At 43.7% G+C, this 17,988-nt stretch overlaps 1 protein-coding gene across 2 annotated transcripts in view; it reads left to right on the top strand.

Annotated features, from left to right (window-relative positions):
* The window catches only part of GATA5 (GATA binding protein 5), a 52,026-nt gene extending 34,407 nt beyond the window's left edge, over positions 1-17,619 (top strand). Inside the window, exons 4-8 of one of the 2 annotated variants that reach the window (XM_087720567.1) lie at positions 4,239-4,408; positions 10,871-10,996; positions 13,283-13,373; positions 15,846-15,970; positions 17,019-17,619. In XM_087720567.1, the coding sequence (XP_087576693.1) occupies positions 4,239-4,408; positions 10,871-10,996; positions 13,283-13,373; positions 15,846-15,970; positions 17,019-17,171 (665 nt within the window). In that variant the 3' untranslated portion in view covers positions 17,172-17,619. Of the gene's footprint in view, positions 1-4,238; positions 4,409-10,870; positions 10,997-13,282; positions 13,374-13,663; positions 14,253-15,845; positions 15,971-17,018 lie in introns of those variants that run through there. The other variant, XM_087720568.1, reaches the window with a different exon arrangement.
* The last annotated feature ends 369 nt before the right edge of the window (positions 17,620-17,988 follow it).

The raw sequence follows: 17,988 nt of genomic DNA, 5'->3' as shown, positions 1-17,988 counted from the left end.
CTTAACAAACATAAATTTTGGGCTCAATTGTGGTCGTACGTTGAGGACTACATGTATAGGCTGAGCAAAAGAGAAAGGAGTAGATTTCAGACTGTTGACATCAATTGATTTTTAGTCATAAGAAAAGAAAATACAGGTCGTTCTCGACTTACAACCGGTCACTCAGCGAGTGATTGAAGTTATGATAGACTCCTGAAAAGCTACTTACAATTTAAACGTTCCGATGGCTGTCTACATAGCTTCAATTTTCCAAGATTGGGAAATACCGGTCCATTTAAATCCAGATTGTCATCGACATGATCAACATTCCTGTTGCAAGTTGGGGGTTAAGTGAGTTTTGCCCCGTTTTACGAACCTTCTTGCCAGAGTTGTTAAGTGAATCGCTGCACTTGTTACGTTCATAACATGGATATTAAACTTTATCTGGCTTCCCCATTGACTTCCCTTCTCAGAAGGTTAAGATCACATCGCTTTTTTTTTTCAGCCGTAACTTTGAACAATCACTAAATTGAACGGTTGTAAGTCGAAGACTATCTTATTATCAATGTAGTTTCCTGGCCTTTTTTTTTAACCCTATAGTAGGTATGGCAAACTTTTCAAGTGCCGAAAAGGGAGTGTGGGTGTATGCACACACACGTCGGGGCCGCAACCTGAAAGAGGAGCTGCCCAGGGGCCCTGCGTGCGTCAGAAAATGACCTTCTGGTTTCCAGCATGAGCATGCATGTCGGCCAGCTAGTCTTCCGGTTTATGGCGCGCATGCACATGTGACGATCAGCTGGCTAGAGCGCATGCTCACGCTGGAAAATAGCAATAGCAATAGCAGTTAGACTTATATACCGCTTCATAGGGCTTTCAGCCCTCTCTAAGCGGTTTACAGAGTCAGCATATCGCTCCCACAGTCTGGGTCCTCATTTCACCCACCTCGGAAGGTTGGAAGGCTGAGTCAACCCTGAGCCGGTGAGATTTGAACAGCCGAACTGCAGAACTGCAGTCAGCTGAAGTAGCCTGCAGTGCTGTATTTAGCAATAGCAATAGCAGTTAGACTTATATACCACTTCATAGGGCTTTCAGCCCTCTCTAAACGGTTTACAGAGTCAGCATATTGCCCCCAACAACAATCCGGGTCCTCATTTTACCCACCTCGGAAGGATGGAAGGCTGAGTCAACCCTGAGCCGGTGGGATTAGAACCACTGAACTGCAGATAACAGTCAGCTGAAGTGGCCTGCAGTACTGCACCTAACCACTGCGCCACCTCGGCTCTGAAAGTCTAGCTCTTCCAGTTTCCGGTATTGCCGCACGCACGAAAGCCAGCTGATCGTCGTGCGTGCATGCGTGCCAGAAACCCAGAAGAGGAACGGAAGACGCCGTTCGTGCCCAGCAACATGGCTCCGTGTGCCACTTTGGGCACGCGTTCCATAGGTCCGTCATCACTGCCCTATAGAAATATTTTTTTAAAAAACTGTTGTCTTCCGAATATGGTATGGAAGTCCAGCTTTGATGTAAACAATGGCTGCTGGCAGTTGCAATAAGAGCCGAGGTGGGGCAGTGGTTAAATGCAGCACTGCAGGCTACTTCAGCTGACTGCAGTTCAGCAGTTCAGCAGTTCAAATCTCACCGGCTCAGGGTTGATTCAGCCTTCCATCCTTCCGAGGTGGGTAAAATGAGGACCTGGATTGTTGGGGGCAATATGCTGACTCTGTAAACCGCTTAGAGAGGGCTGAAAGCCCTATGAAGCGGTATATAAGTCTAATTGCTATAATTGCTATAAAGCAGATTTCATGGCATCCGGTGGGGAAAATCTTGCTTAGGGGAGCTCAGCTGGGCTGGTAATATGTTAATCATCTCACGGGCTGTATACGCACAATTAACCTGGATATCAAATTAAACTAGTCTACTGCTATCTAGATTTATACAACTCATTGATTCAACAAGTTCCAGAGTCCAATCAAATTGGTCCGTCCAATTTGATTAAAAAATAAATAAATGTGGCGTAAGCAAACAAATGATAACTCCCAGGGAGCCTACATTAACTTAGTTAAATGTGCAGTGCATAGGTATCCAATGGACATTGTAGTCTTGTCCCATTTATGATAATAATAAAAAAAAATATTGAGGAATCTGGTAGCATCTTCAGCAAGTTTTATTAAAAGGCAGATGCCTTTGTGAGCCGAGACTTACTTACTTACTTACTTACTTACTTACTTATTTACTTACTTACTTACTTATTTATACATACATACATACATACATACATACATACATACATACATACATACATACGATTTATAGGCCGCCCAATCCCGAAGGACTCCGAGACTCATTTCAACAGGTGCATAGAGTGGTTAGTTGAGTCTTTGTCAACCTTGGCAACTTGAAGATGAGTGGACCTGGCTGGCTAGGGAATTCTAGGTGTTGTAGTCCATCCATTTTCAAGTTGGCAAAGTTGAGAAACGCTGGGCCACACGGATGTAGGATTTAAGTTCGGATCCAGGAAGGGAAATCAGATTGGAAAATGTGCAGATGCGGGACATATTTGTCAGTACCATATCCGTTAACAATGGTAAGGTGTTAAAGATCTATTTTGGAGGCCGCCTTAGAGGTCTTGAAACCTTTTCCCATAGGTGACTTCAACCGTCTCTCATTTAATGTCTCAAATTTTCCTAGAGGAACAATTTGAGATCTACCACAGAATATCCTCTGAGGTTGAAATGCTGAAATCACTTTGTCCTTCTTGAAGTCCATCAGATGGACACATATGTTGGGATCCATGGATGGATAGGATCAGTAGAGCACTGGTGCAGCTGTGAGATTACAGCTGTTAGATTGTGTATCTTGATGTGTAATGGGTGGAAGGAATAATCTTGAGGAACAGAAAGAAGAATTGTAACCAAAGCAATTGTCAGATAACAGAAAACTGATTCCTGGACAGAATAGTAACCTGTGGAAACATCTTGCACAAATCCCCTCCCTTTTTCTCACAAAGATAAAAAAAAACATCCAGACTTGCAAAATACAGTTATTGTAACCTTATAATGAAAATAGTAGAGATACTTCTCAGCCTATGACCACAATTGAGCCCCAAATTTTTCTGTTGTTAAATGAGACATTTGCTAAGCAAATGTTGACCCCATTTTACAATCTCTCTTGCCACAGCTGTTAGGCGGATCACTGTAATTGTTAAGTTAGTGGCACGTTAAGTGAGTGACATGGTTGTTAAGTGAATCTTGTTTCCCCATGGACTTTGCTTATTAGAAGATAGCAAAAAAATGGGATAGCAATAGCAATAACAGTAGACTTATATACCGCTTCATAGGGCTTTCAGCCCTCTCTAAGCGGTTTACAGAGTCAGCATATTGCCCCCAACAACAATCCGGGTCCTCATTTTACCCACCTCGGAAGGATGGAAGGCTGAGTCAACCCTGAGCCAGTGAGATTTGAACCGCTGAACTGCTGATCTAGCAGTCAGCCTGCAGTGCTGCATTTAACTACTGCGCCACCTTGGCTCTTGGGATCACGTGATCCTGGAACACTGCAACCGTCGTAAAGATGAACCAGTGGCCAAGTGTCAGAATTTTGATCTCATGACCATGGGGATGCTGTAACGGTTGTAAGTGTGGAAAAACAGTCATAAGTCATTTGTTTCTCAAGGACTGTATTAGCATTAACAGAAGACCAGAATAACAGAGCCGGAAGGGACCTTGGAGATCTTCTAGTCCAACCCCCTGTTCAAGCAGGAAACCCTATGCCATTTTAGACAAATGGTAGCCCCGATGTCTTCTTAAAAACAGCAGAGTGATGGCATAAAGGGAAAAAACCATTTCTGTGTCCGGTTGTTCTGGCATGCAATCCTATAGCAGCATCCTGAGGGAAGAAGTTGAAGCAGTTTATCTCCAGGATGTGAGGAGTTTGTAGATATTTTCTCAGCCCTCTTGCTGACCTGTGCAATATTGAGGTAGAGCAGAGCAGAGTCGGAAGGGACCTTGGAGGTCTTCTAGTCCAACCCCCTGCTCAGGTACGAAACCCTACACCATTTCACTCTCTTCTTAAAAGCTTCCAATGTTGGAGCATTCACAACTTCTGGAGGCAAGTCGTTCCACTGATCAATTGTTCTCACTCTCAGCATTCTTACTGCATTCATAATCTTGGCTTCCTAGTTGGGTCTTCCCTGAAGGGCTGATATGATGCTGCCCAAAACTTCAGTTCTCACCATTCTTTTTTTCCCCTTGCCTCATTTCAGAGTTCGTGGAGGAATTCCCCGGGGACGGCCGCGAGTGTGTGAACTGCGGGGCCATGTCCACCCCCTTATGGAGGAAAGATGGCACAGGGCATTATCTCTGCAATGCCTGTGGCCTCTATCACAAAATGAACGGGATCAACAGACCTCTCATCAAGCCACAGAAACGACTGGTAAGGCTGGCTCATGTGTTGCAACGTTGCTTTCCCAGTCATGTTTACAGGACCCTCCGCACTGATTGACAGGATCTCTAACAGGTCTGTGGAGATTCTCAGTTGTCCAGGTCACAGTCTCTCCCTCTCTGTGTGTCTCTCTCTCTGTCTCTCCCTCTCTCTCTATGTGTGTATGTCTCTCTCTGTCTCTATCTCTCTGTGTGTCTCTCTGTCTCTCCCTCTCTCTCTCTCCTCTCTCTGTCGCTCTCTTTGTCTCTCCTCTCTGTATGTCTCTCTCTGTCTCCCTCTCTCTCTCTGTCTCTCTGTCTCTCTCTCCTCTCTGTCTCCCTCTCTCTCTCTCTGTCTCTCTCTCCTCTCTGTCTCTCTCTGTCTCCCTCTCTCTCTGTCTCTCTGTCTCTCTGTCTCTCTCTCCTCTGTCTCCCTCTCTCTCTCTGTCTCTCTCTCCTCTCTGTCTCTCTCTGTCTCCCTCTCTCTCTGTCTCTCTGTCTCTCTGTCTCTTTCTCCTCTCTGTCTCCCTCTCTCCCTGTCTCTCTGTCTCTCTGTCTCTCTGTCTCTCTGTCTCTTTCTCCTCTGTCTCTCTCTGTCTCCCTCTCTCTCTGTCTCTCTGTCTCTCTATCTCTCTCTCCTCTCTGTCTCTCTCTGTCTCCCTCTCTCTGTCTCTCTGTCTCTCTGTCTCTTTCTCCTCTCTGTCTCCCTCTCTCTGTGTCTCTCTCTCCTCTCTCTCTCTCCCCCCTCTCTGTATGTCTCTCTCTCTCTCTCTGTCTCTCTCTCCTCTCTGTCTCCCTCTCTCTCTGTCTCTGTCTCTCTCTCCTCTCTGTCTCCCTCTCTCTGTGTCTCTCTCTCCTCTCTCTCTCTCTCCCCCCCTCTCTGTATGTCTCTCTCTGTCTCTATCTCTCTGTCTCTCTGTTCTCTGTGTCTCTGTCTCTCTCTCCTCTCTCTGTCTCTGTCTCTCTCTGTCTGTGTGTGTACGTCCTCCAAGGTTAATTCACCAACATTCAAGATCGTAGCCTTTCTTCCCCACCCCACCCCCACCCCCCTTTTCAGTTGTTTAGAGACTAGATCCTACCACACGGGCTTCCAAAATATTCCCTCGTCCTTGAGACTCCATACTTGAAATTTAAAAACACTGAACTTTCCAGAGTCTTGATAATGTCCTCTTTGGCCTTTGAAGTGCGTAGAACTGAAAGCAACTGGATGGGGGGGCGGGGAGGAAGTATGTTTTGTAGTAAGAAGTAAGGAGGAGGAATTGCACAGACCTACAGGATAAAAGGCCAATCTGTGCCTCCCCGCAGCTGGGCTTTAGTAGATAAACGGTGAGCAGATAAAACCATTTTTTTTTTTAAAAAAAGGAGAAATCTCACTGTTTCCATTGCAGGCGTCAGAGCTATGCAAGCGATGATTTTATTTAATCAAGGAAAACCTTAACAACACGAGCTGCGTTTCTCTTCGTATTTGGGGTTAGGATGTTATTGTTTTGAATCCGTTTCTTGGATCTCTGTTCTCTGGTTTTATTTTGCTTTCTTCTTTTCTTGCAATAAACCACAAAGGGGGAAAACTAACAGCTACAACAACAAGAACTCTGAAGCAAGGCTTCAACAGAAAGGTCCAAAAGGCTTTTTAGTAAAGAGCGGGTGAAACTTCTGGGCGTGTTTTGGATAAATACAGTTGGAAACTCACAATGCAGAGAGAGTTTATCAGCTGCTTTAGGTGGTTGGCAATTAGCTTCCTGCTGAAGGACTCAAGTCTGGTTTTGTATAAACAAACCGGGTTGGCCCAGCATTGAAAATCAGCGATTTTCAAGCAAGGTCAACCTTTTTTGCAAAAGCGGTTGGAGTAAGAAGGAAGAGAAATTCACTCTCTGTTCTGAGAAAGTGTTGGGATTTAATTTCATTTCATTTCATTTTACTTTATTTGTATGCCGCCCTTTTCCCTGAAAGGGACTCAGGGCGGCTCACAACTCAAGGGAGGGGAAAAACAGACAAAGTTACAAAACATAAAGACCATACACAGTTAAAAAAAGCACAACAATCATACCATTCGAAGTGGGGCTGCAAGTCTTTAGCCCCAGGCCTGTCGGAACAGCCAGGTTTTAAGGGCTATGCGGAAGGCCTGGAGGGTGGTGAGGGTTCGAATCTCTGCGGGGAGTTCATTCCAGAGGGTCGGAGCAGCCACAGAGAAGGCCCTCCTCCGGGTAGTTGCCAGTCGACACTGGCCGGCGGATGGAATTCGGAGGAGGCCCGTAGGACTCTGGGCGGCTCTGGGATGATTTGGTTAGCCAAACAGATCTTTCCCCCCCTTTTTTTTCAATTCACTGGTGCTGCCAAATGTCAAAACAAAGGAACGTGTTACTCAAGGCTGCTTTATAAGAAGAGCGGTCTTCTTTCCTTGAAGGGCTGTGTAACACGCAGGTAATCCTTCGCGTACGGCCACAAGGGACTCCCAACATGTCTACTGCCAAACGAGACGGTTCTTAAGTGAATTCTGCCCTGTTTTTAGGATTGTACTGTTGGAAGAAATGTTCATCTGGGTTCAGTTCCAAGTGGGGGAAAAGACACTGGATTCATGGAAGTTGCTCGGAAAGATGGTTTTAATGATGGACAGGATCACGTAGTTTGAGGTCCTGGGTAAAAAAAAGGGAAGAGAAGCTGAGAGTGCCCTGGGTTTTATGCCCTCTCTGGGCTTTTGAATTTGAGCTTGGATTCTGATTGGTTGTCAGACTCCCATGGGGCCATGCAGGGGAAACTTTGTAGGTTCTCCTGAGTCCCAGGCTTGGTTGAGCCTTGCTGGGTGATGATGTAATGAAGGGGCTTTGGGATTCCTATTATGGCCCATTCTTTTGCTCATTTTTACCCTCCCCAGCCCCCAGGAACACCCTGGAAACCTCCTAAAGGCTATGCATAGCCTTTTTTGCAAAGGGGGTGGGGTTTCAGGAGGCAAATAAAATGCTGAATTCAGTGTATAAGACGCACCCAGATTTTCACCCTCTTTTTTGAGGGAAAAGGGTGCATCTTATACTCCGAAAAATACGATATTTGAAACCAACAAAAGGCCATTGGGGAATACTCTGCTCCTTTTTAAAAGGTCAGATGCCTCTTTGTTGTTCTTGGAAGTCGGGGTAAAACGGGGGTGTCAAACTCGATTTCATTGAGTTTGGTCAATGAAACCCTCATCCGGGTTGTGTTTGACTGTGGGGGGGGGCATGGTGGGCATAGCCAGCTTGACATCACCTGCGTTGGGGGGGGGAGCCTGTGGTGGCCTGAGTGCTTGGCCAGCAAAAACAGGCTCCCAAGCTCCCTTTTCGGTTATGATGGCCTCCTGCCACCCTCTGCCAACGAAAACGGAGCTCGGGGGAGCCACACGCAACACTCCCGAGCTCTGTTTTCACTCACAGAGACACTGCGGGCCGGTCCTTCACTATTTCCAGGGTGGCCCCGCGGGCCAGGTCTAAGCACACCATGGGCTGGATCCAGCCCCTGGGCCTTGAGTTTCACACCCCTGGGGTAGAAGGAGCAGCTGACCACAATTCTATTGGAATGCCAAGAAAGAGACTCCAAAGTTAGCTCCCAGTATGACTGCACTTTTCTACTTTAAGAACTGTTTTTGCAAAAGCTAAATGTTGAAACGTCTTCTCTGCCTTGTCACGCCATCCATTTTATACTAATGCTGATCAGCGCTATGAAGTTTGCCGAGCTGGGCATTTGAGTTCCTGCTTCTTTCACTTAATCCATCATCCGCGGTCCCAAGTTTTTAATAGTAAAGTAAACAGATATGAAATTCTCCGGCGCGTACATAATTTCCAAAGCAGCTGGAATTATGATCCTCACAGGCCAGAAACTTTCTCTCGCAAAGGTTGCGAGGTATTCTTGAAGCACCTGAAGTGAGAACTGAAGCGAGGCCGGGGTCAGCCTGTGGTCTAGTTTTGTGAGCAGCCCCTTGGAGAAGTTTCTGTGTTCTGGAGATCCTCCCCCACCACCCAAACATTGTCCCTCGACAGTTAGCAGCATGTCAAGAAGAGGTCAGGCTAGCAAAGAATGGGGAAATGGGAGCCTTCCAATGGTTGCTGAACTACAATTCCCAGAATCCTCTTGTTGGGGTCGGAATGGGACACCTCGCTGTGGCCAACTCATTCCGGCCAACTTGCTGTGCAACAAGTCACCATGTGACAATTTAACAATTCAACTGAATTATTTAAAATAAATTTTAAAATATTTCCACTTTCATCATACAGATTTCATTCTGTCCTTCCTTTGGCATCTTTTCTTAATCATTCTGTTCTGCCATTTCTTTGATATTAGTGTAACTCTCGTCTTGCAATCAGTTGGTCCATGGTGGGTTGGCCATGGCACGTTGGCTGCAGCGAATTGTCATAGAATAGATCCTGTTGAGGTGACCAAGGGTGATGGGTGATGGGTGTTGCATTCACATTGTAGATAGATAGATAGATTGATAGATAGATAGATAGATAGATAGATAGATAGATAGATAGATACATACATAGATAGATAGATAGATGATAATGATAGATACAGATAGATGATAATGATAGATGGATGGATGGATGGATGGATGGATGGATGGATGGATAGATACTGTAGATAGATAGATAGATGGATGGATAGATACTGTAGATAGATAGATAGATAGATAGATAGATAGATAGATAGATAGATAGATAGATAGATAGATAGATAGATACTGTAGATAGATACTGTAGATAGATAGATAGATACAGATAGATGATAATGATAGATGGATGGATGGATGGATGGATGGATGGATGGATGGATGGATGGATAGATACTGTAGATAGATAGATAGATGGATGGATAGATACTGTAGATAGATAGATAGATAGATAGATAGATAGATAGATAGATAGATACTGTAGATAGATACTGTAGATAGATAGATAGATAGATAGATAGATAGATAGATAGATAGATAGATAGATAGATACTGTAGATAGATAGATAGATAGATAGATAGATACTGTAGATAGATAGATAGATAGATAGATAGATAGATAGATAGATAGATAGATAGATACTGTAGATAGATAGATAGATAGATAGATAGATAGATAGATAGATAGATAGATAGATAGATAGATAGATAGATAGATAGATACTGTAGATAGATAGATAGATAGATAGATAGATAGATAGATAGATAGATAGATACTGTAGATAGATACTGTAGATAGATAGATAGATAGATACTGTAGATAGATACTGTAGATAGATAGATAGATAGATAGATAGATAGATAGATAGATAGATAGATATAGATGATAATGATAGATAGATAGATAGATAGATAGATAGATAGATAGATAGATACTGTAGATAGATACTGTAGATAGATACTGTAGATAGATGATAGATAGATAGATAGATAGATAGATAGATAGATAGATAGATACAGATAGATGATAATGATAGATAGATAGATAGATAGATAGATAGATAGATAGATAGATAATGATAGATACAGATAGATGATAATGATGGATGGATGGATGGATAGATACTGTAGATAGATACTGTAGATAGATGGATAGATAGATAGATAGATAGATACAGATAGATGATAATGATAGATAGATAGATTGATTGATAGATAGATAGATTGATAGATAGATAGATAGATAGATACTGTAGATAGATACTGTAGATAGATAGATAGATAGATAGATAGATAGATAGATAGATAGATACAGATAGATGATAATGATAGATAGATAGATAGATAGATAGATAGATATAGATGATAATGATAGATAGATAGATAGATAGATATAGATGATAATGATAGATAGATAGATAGATAGATAGATAGATAGATAGATAGATAGATAGATAGATAGATGGATGATAATGATAGATACAGATAGATGATAATGATAGATGGATGGATGGATAGATACTGTAGATAGATAGATAGATAGATAGATAGATAGATAGATAGATAGATAGATAGATAGATAGATAGATAGATGGAGGAGTAATGGACTGTAAGAAATGGCTCTCATATAGAAATATAGAATTATAAAGCGAGAGGGAAAAAGAGAAAGAGAAAGAAATTACACAGTGCTAAATTTTTGGCTCAGCTTCTCCTCTGGTGCTTTGTGAACGATTTCCCCCTGGCAAAAGTCCATTTAAATTCGGGGAAGAGGATTTAAAGGGATATTACCAGAGTACGTTACAACCCTTTAAAAAAAACAAAAAAAAAACCACCACCATGTACTCTGCAAAAAGACATGATCTCAGCAGACTGTTATTGCTTCCAATAAATTGTGTTGTCTTTAATGTGGAATGAGGCTTTTCATGTTTCGGGAAATGGTTTTAATTTTGATTGCCTCCAAACTGAGGCTTCATAATACTTTTTTTTTCCTTAGCTCTCCCGCCTTCCAAAAACTCTGCATCTGTTCTTAAGACGATTTCTCCTCTTTTTACTTGGCAGTCTTCAACCCGTCGAGCTGGTCTTTGCTGCACTAACTGTCACACAACCAACACAACCCTTTGGAGACGGAACGCAGAAGGCGAGCCGGTGTGCAACGCATGTGGCTTATACATGAAACTCCACGGGGTAAGAGGAGAGCCTAGCTTGGTGTATTTCTTACACTTTAATACTTTGATGCATCGATTGTTGTTAGCAATGATCATTCAGAAACAGTGGCTCGGATTTTGTTGTTGTTCAGTTGTAAGCCCCATTTGACTCTTTGCAACCCCATTGTTGTGGCCCACCAGCGGCCAGCAGAGCTGGTGGCAGACTCAGACAGTGAGGAGGTTGGGGAGGAACATGGGCCAGTCCTGGAGTCTGGGAAAGGCTCTGACGAGGGGGCTCTGTGTCGGAGGCAGAGAGGGGGCCAGGACTGTTTCACAGTTATCAGCTGCCTTCAGAGTTGGAGTTCAGTGGGGCAGAAGAACAGTTGGAGCCTGTTCTCAGTGTCCACATGCACAGAGCTGCCAGGAAAAATGAATAGCTAAGGAACAAGGGTCAACTTGGGAGTAAAGTCACAAGTGGACGGTGAATGGCCCCTCCCATAGGGGATATAAGAGGAGCAAAAGTGGAGGAGTGTTTGCAGGAGACAATTAGTTCATTCCTACATTCTTGCCAAGTATTGCGGCGTCTGAAAGATATTGGCCTGGCCACTCTCCAAGCCTGATAAAGGTTGGTAACTGTGAACTCTCTTGAAATCAAAACTGTGGGAGAGGAATTCATTGTAGATTAAATACATGGGGTTTAACGGGACGAGGACTCAGCTTTGTGCTCCTGGGGAAACCTAGGTCAGAACACCCATGGACCCCAGTGGGTCAGTCTCCTATGTCCTCCACTATCTCCAGAGTCGGCCCAAATTCATGTTTATGGCATTGATGACACTATCTAACCATCTCATCTTCTGCTGTCGTTCTGCCTTTCATCTTCCATCTTTTCCACGGAGTCCTCTCTTAACCAAAATATTTGAGCTTCAGCTTCCAATCTCTGCCCTTCCAAAGGACAGTCAAGGTTGATGTCCTTTAGGATCGACCGATTGGATCTCCTAGCATTCCAAGGGGCTCTCCAGAGTCTTCTCCTATAGCACAATTTGAAAGCATCAATTCTTTGGCGCTCAGCCAGCCTTATGGTCCATCTCTCCATTACTTCTGGGGAAATAATAGCTCTAACTGTATAGAACTGTATAGTCGGCCAGGTGATGTCTCAGCTTCTTAAGGTTTTCCATAACTTTTCTACCAAGGAGCGAGCATCCTTTAAACTCATAAGCGTAGTCACCATCATCATCTTCTTTTAATGAGCCCATAATCCCTTTGCGGGTTGAAGTTTGGGCAACTGAATGGAGCCGAGTGATTACTGGCCAGATACCCTCCCTGTCACCAATGCGGAGTTATATTCAGCAGATAGAGTATATTCTCATTGTGCCCAGAGAGAGAAATATCTACCTTTCCCTAGGATCGAACTCAAAGCCTCCTGATTGTGATGCAAGAGCTCTGAGTGTAGTCATCCTCTTCCCCCCCCCCAAAAGCTAATGCAGTCCTAGGCTGCAACAACAGAGGAATAATAATATCAAGATTGCGTGCAGCATTAGTACTACGCTGCAGGAGTCTGTCCCAGCCAAAAACGGAGCCCACAAGGACTTCACCTGGCCCCTCCAAGCTTCATTTTCACTGGCAGAGAGTTGCAGGAGGCCATCCCAGCTGAAAACGGAGCTCAGAAGCCAGTTTCTGCGGCAGAGCGTTTGGACCACCACAGGCTCCCCCCCCCCCAACATGAGTGACATCATGCTGGTCATGCCCGCCGTGATCACACACTCCCAAGTCAAACACAACCTTGATGCGGCCCTCAATGAAATCAAGTTTGACACCCCTGTTGTAGAGGGTGAAGCTTGGTGGGGTTACAGGAGGCCGTCCCAGCTGAAAACGGATCTCTGGAGACAGTTTCCACGGAGAGTATTTGGACCACCACAGGCTCTCCCCCCAACATGAGTGACATCATGCTGGCCATGCCCGCTCTGATCACCCCCCGCCCCAAGTCAAACACAACCTTGATGCGGCCTCAAATGAAATCAAGTTTGACACCCCTTTGTATAGGGTGAAGCTTGGTAAGGTTACAGGAGGCCATCCCAGCTGAAAACGAAGCTCGGGAGCCAGTTTCTGATAATACACCCACTCAGAAAGTCTTCCAAATATTGTGCCTCGCTCATTTACTAGCCAAGGACGGCCATTGAGGGAAAGAGTTTGCAGTGAAGGACAAGGACGTCATACATATTTGTGTGCAAGTACCAGGAGAATGCAGAAAAGAATGTGTGGAAGTCATCCAGAGCAGAAATGCAAACCAGTATTGATGGTTTGTGCTCTCTTTTTTTTAAATATCAAGGTGCCAAGACCTCTGGCAATGAAAAAGGAAAGCATCCAGACCAGAAAACGGAAACCTAAAAATGTCAATAAAAGCAAATCCTCAGCAAACAGTAAGTATTTCGTTATTATTCTGTTTTGTTAGTGCATCAGTAAATATCCCCAACTCCTTTTTTGGGGGAAAAAAACCTCTCATCACAGAACCAGTCCTTGGTGCTCAAAAGGTTGGGGGCCACTACAGTAGAAGACATATTGAAGTCCCAAAAGGTTTGTAGTTTGTAGGAACCCAGTGGTGGGTTCCTATTGGTTCTGACCAGTTGGGCTGAACCAGTATTGGTTTGCCACGCCCCTGAACCGGTTCTCCATGTGCCATCTTATTTTTTTTGCTTTTGCACATGCACAGAACAATTTTTATTGTACCGAGCATGTACGGTGCCACGCCCGTGAGCAAATCGGCAGCTGTGACTGCCGGAACCTATCCCTGTAGGAGCCGTGACGGCAGAGTGCTTAGAACGCAGCATTGCGAGCTAATTCTGCCAACTGCCAGCCGTTCGATCCTGACAGGCTTCTCCAGGTTGACTCAGCCGTCCATCCTTCCAAGGTTGGCAAAATGAGTAAGCAGATTGTTGGGGGCAAAAGTCTGATTCTGTAAACCACTTAGAGAGGGCTGTAAAGCACTGTGAAGCGGTATATAAAATCTAAGTTCTATCGCTATTCAATTCTCCGGAAAAAGAGCAGAAAGGAAGAAGACGAGTTATTGTTTGGCTGAATTCAAACAGGGTTCTAACAGATAATGTTGTTTGGTTGATTATTTTTGTAGCTTAGCGTAGCCATCTCTAGCTTAGATGCACCAAGACAGGTTGGAATACTATAACAATATATGCCGTCCCAATCCCTAGAGCAAGAGTCCCATTGGGAGAAATGCAGGCTTGGTGTATTGTGTGAATGCATCCATTCTGGCTGGCAGATCTTAGTTTGCATCCTGGTTTTTATCGATGTGCCCAGCTAGTTGTTACTTCAACAAACTTACGAGTATGCAAGGGATAATTCGTGAACTACATTTTTTTTTTGCAGCTCTGGAGAACTGGGAGTTGTATTTTATTTTCACTCTTGCCCTATCCAAATTCTCGGCCTGAAGCGTTACAATTCAAGACGGATAGCCCCCCGTGATTTTGCCCACTCTAACAAAAAAATGATGGTTAAAGATTGATTGTAGTCATTATGAACTTGTAAGCCTTCTTGAGTGCTTTGGCAGCAAATAAATAAATGTAGAAGTAAATCCAAACAAACTGTTACAGGGCAGACAATTTTCGGGAGATCTCTACTACCTCTTCCTGTATTTTCAGTTCAACTCCCACCAATTTTGAAATGTTTTCCTATCCAGCAATTCGTAAACATTCCTGGTATTTCATGGCCACTGAGTGCACTAACTCACATTAAGTTATTCAAGATTTATTTAAGTTATTTGGGAAAACTTTGGGCTTCCCCCTACAATGCTAACAGTGCCTTCTCGGTGTCAAAAGAGTGATTTAAAACTCTGTTTTTTAACCGTATTGTTGTTCACTGACAGGATCTTGAGATAATTTCCCTCTTACGATAGGATTTCTGGTTTTAATGCTTATTTTCTTGACCCTGCGGAGAGCTCCCTTGGTAATCGGGAGAGCTAATAAATTGATTGTAAAAAACAGAAATGGGACAGGAACTGCATTAGAATCAACTGATGGAAAGTTACGTTAGAATCCTAACCTGCAGATAACCAGATGGGATGGCACTGGGCCTTCAGCATCATACACAACTCGACTTACGACCACAACTGGGCCCAAAATTTCTGTTGCTAAATGAGACATCTGTTAAATGAATTTTGCCCCATTTTAACGACCATTCTTGCCACTGTTGTTAAGTGAATCAGTGCAGTGGGTAAATTAATAACAAAGTAGTTCAGTGAATATGGCTTCCCCGTTGACTTTGCTTGTCAGAAGGTCGCAAAAGGAGATCCCGGGACATTGCAAACCGTCATAAATATGAATCAGTTACTAAGCATCTAAATTTTGATCATGTGAACACAGGGATGCTGCAAGGTAGGTAGGTAGGTAGGTAGGTAGGTAGGTAGGTAGGTAGAGAGAGAGAGAGAGAGAGAGAGAGAGAGAGAGAGAGAGAGAGAGAGAGAGATGATAGATGATAGATAGATAGAGAGAGAGAGAGAGAGATAATAGATATAGAGTTATAGAGACAGATAGATAGAGATAGAGAGATAGAGAGATGATAGATGATAGAGAGAGAGATGATAGATGATAGAGAGAGAGAGATGATAGAGATAGATAGATGATAGAGAGATGATTGATGGATTGATAGATTGATAGATGATGCAGATAGATATACAGACAGATATAGATAGATAGATAGATAGATAGATAGATAGATAGATAGATAGATAGATAGATAGATGATAGATAGATAGATAGATAGATGATTATTTCATGGATTGAGATAGATAGATAAATAGATAGATAATTGAGAGATTGATGGATTGATGATGATAGTAGATGATAGATGGATTCTAATAGATATTTTTCTATCATTCTCAGGTTCCACAACTTCCACCACCAACTCTCCTTCCTCACTTACAAACTCAGAGAGCACCGTCACTTTAAAAACCGAACCAGCCATCACACCACAATATCCGGGACAAGCAATAGTGTCAACTTCCCAGGTCAGTAGAATCAGCAGGGCCCTCACATCGACATAATCTGTCCTCAACTTACAATCACGTTTAGGGCTAGAACGTCCATAGTTAAGCGAGGCAGTTGTTAAGGGAGTCATGCCCATAAATCCTTCTATTCCCAACCATCCAGTCAGAGCTGAAGAAGCTTCTTGGATGAGAAGTGAAACTTTTTCAAAGAAAAACAAGAAAGTCCAGTTGCCTCCTGAAAAAAAAGCATCTTTGGATAAATGAATGGTTGTAAGTTGAGGTGGATTCCTATCAAACGTTTATGTCATTTTTTTTCAATAGACACATTGCAAAAACATCTAGATAAATATACTTTTTTTTCAAAAGCAGTTTGCTACAAAATTGAGATGCCTAAGCAAGTAACCAGGGGGGGGGACTGGGTCCTGTTCAATTCTACAACTTTTTTTTTGCCACAATTGTTAAGAGAATCACTGCAATTGTTAAGTGAATGAGACAGTCGTTAAGTGAATCTGGCTTCCTCCGTTGACTAGGAAAGTCACACATGGGCGGGGGTCGGCAACCTTAAACACTCAAAGAGCCACCGGAAGCCCCCCGTTCAATTCCAGAGCCGACCGGAAGTCCGGTTTCCCCACCATAGAGTCTCCTCCTAGCATGGCATCCTTTTTCCTCTACCTGCCCTAACCAAAAGCCCTATCAATTGTGGAGCCGACCAGCGACAGGGAGCCGCAGCAGAAGGATGAAAGAGCCACATGCGGCTCCAGAGCCACAGGTTGCTAAATCCTGCACATGGAGATCCCTGGACCCCGAGCGTGCTGCAACCATTGTAAATATATACCACCTGCAAGCGCCCTTATTTTGATCGTGTAACTTGTGGTCACATCACGATTATAACTGCAAGGACGGGTTGTAAGTCCCATTTTTTCCCCAGTGCCGTTGTAACTTCGAATGGGCATTAAACAAAGGACGGTAAGTTGAGGACTCCCTGTAACAATAGCCAGAACGAGTGACCATCTTAAGAATGGTCCTATTTATGGTGATGAACTGATTGTTTTATTTCTGACCCCTGCAGAGCCCGGGACATTCTGAAAACGGGCTGGATGAGCCTCATCCCCAGTTCAAGTATGAGCCAGAAGACTATACCTTCCCATCTGCTATGTCTCAACCATCAGGTCTAAGCGTTGGCCCCCGTCAAGACTCATGGTACCCCTTGGCCCTAGCCTAAGCAGCCAGCCTTCCGTTCCAAAAACAAGAAGGAATCCATCCTATCAGGATATGACTGGACCAGCAGACAAGATTTCCGGACTGTAATCCTTTGGATCTGCCAGGTTTCTATTCCTTGGGAGATACCTACCTTCCTTCCTTCCTTCTCTACGAAGGCCACCCCCCTGCCGTCTTTTGCCGCTGACTCCTTTTTTTTTTTTTGTGGCCCTTTGAATCTCTTGAAAAGTTGATATTCTTTCACCAATCAAAAATAAAACAGAAAAGGGATTTGGGAGTTCAGGCACAAGTCTCTCTTTCTTTCTCCCGAGATCCATCCGAAAGCGATAACAATCGGTGTTGTCTTCACGGTGATTCTTCTCTTTCCTTCCCCTCTTCTTCTTCTTCTTCTTTTTTTAAATGACTCCCTTGTGTGCAATTTTATTCTTAATAAAGAGGATGGAAACATCTGACCTCAAGTAATTTCATTTATTAAAAAGCCAAATGGAACTGCTGTGGCCGCCCGCACGTGCGCCATGGATTAAAAGGGTGGGGAAAGTTCCTGAAAAGTTCAATTGAGCCCCCAAAAATTCTGTTGCTAAGTTGTTGAGTTTTGCCTCCTTTTATGAACTTTCTCGCCACACTTGTTATGCCAATCACTGCAGTCGTGTTAAGTTAGTAATATAGTTGTAAAGTGAATCTGGCTTCCCCAGATTCGCTCAGTCGCAAAAGGGGATCAGGTGACCCCGGGACACTGCAACCCGTCATAACTATGAGACAGTTGCCAAGTGGCGTCTGAATTTAGATCGGGTGACCATGGGGATGCTGTAAGGGTCACAGGT

Source organism: Thamnophis sirtalis, unplaced genomic scaffold (genome assembly GCF_051295495.1).
Source record: "Thamnophis sirtalis isolate CommonGarterSnake01/CBP01778 unplaced genomic scaffold, rThaSir2_p1.2 scaffold_7, whole genome shotgun sequence".
Classification (NCBI taxonomy): Eukaryota; Metazoa; Chordata; class Lepidosauria; order Squamata; family Natricidae; genus Thamnophis; species Thamnophis sirtalis.
This window is presented reverse-complemented; position numbering and strand designations above follow the sequence as displayed.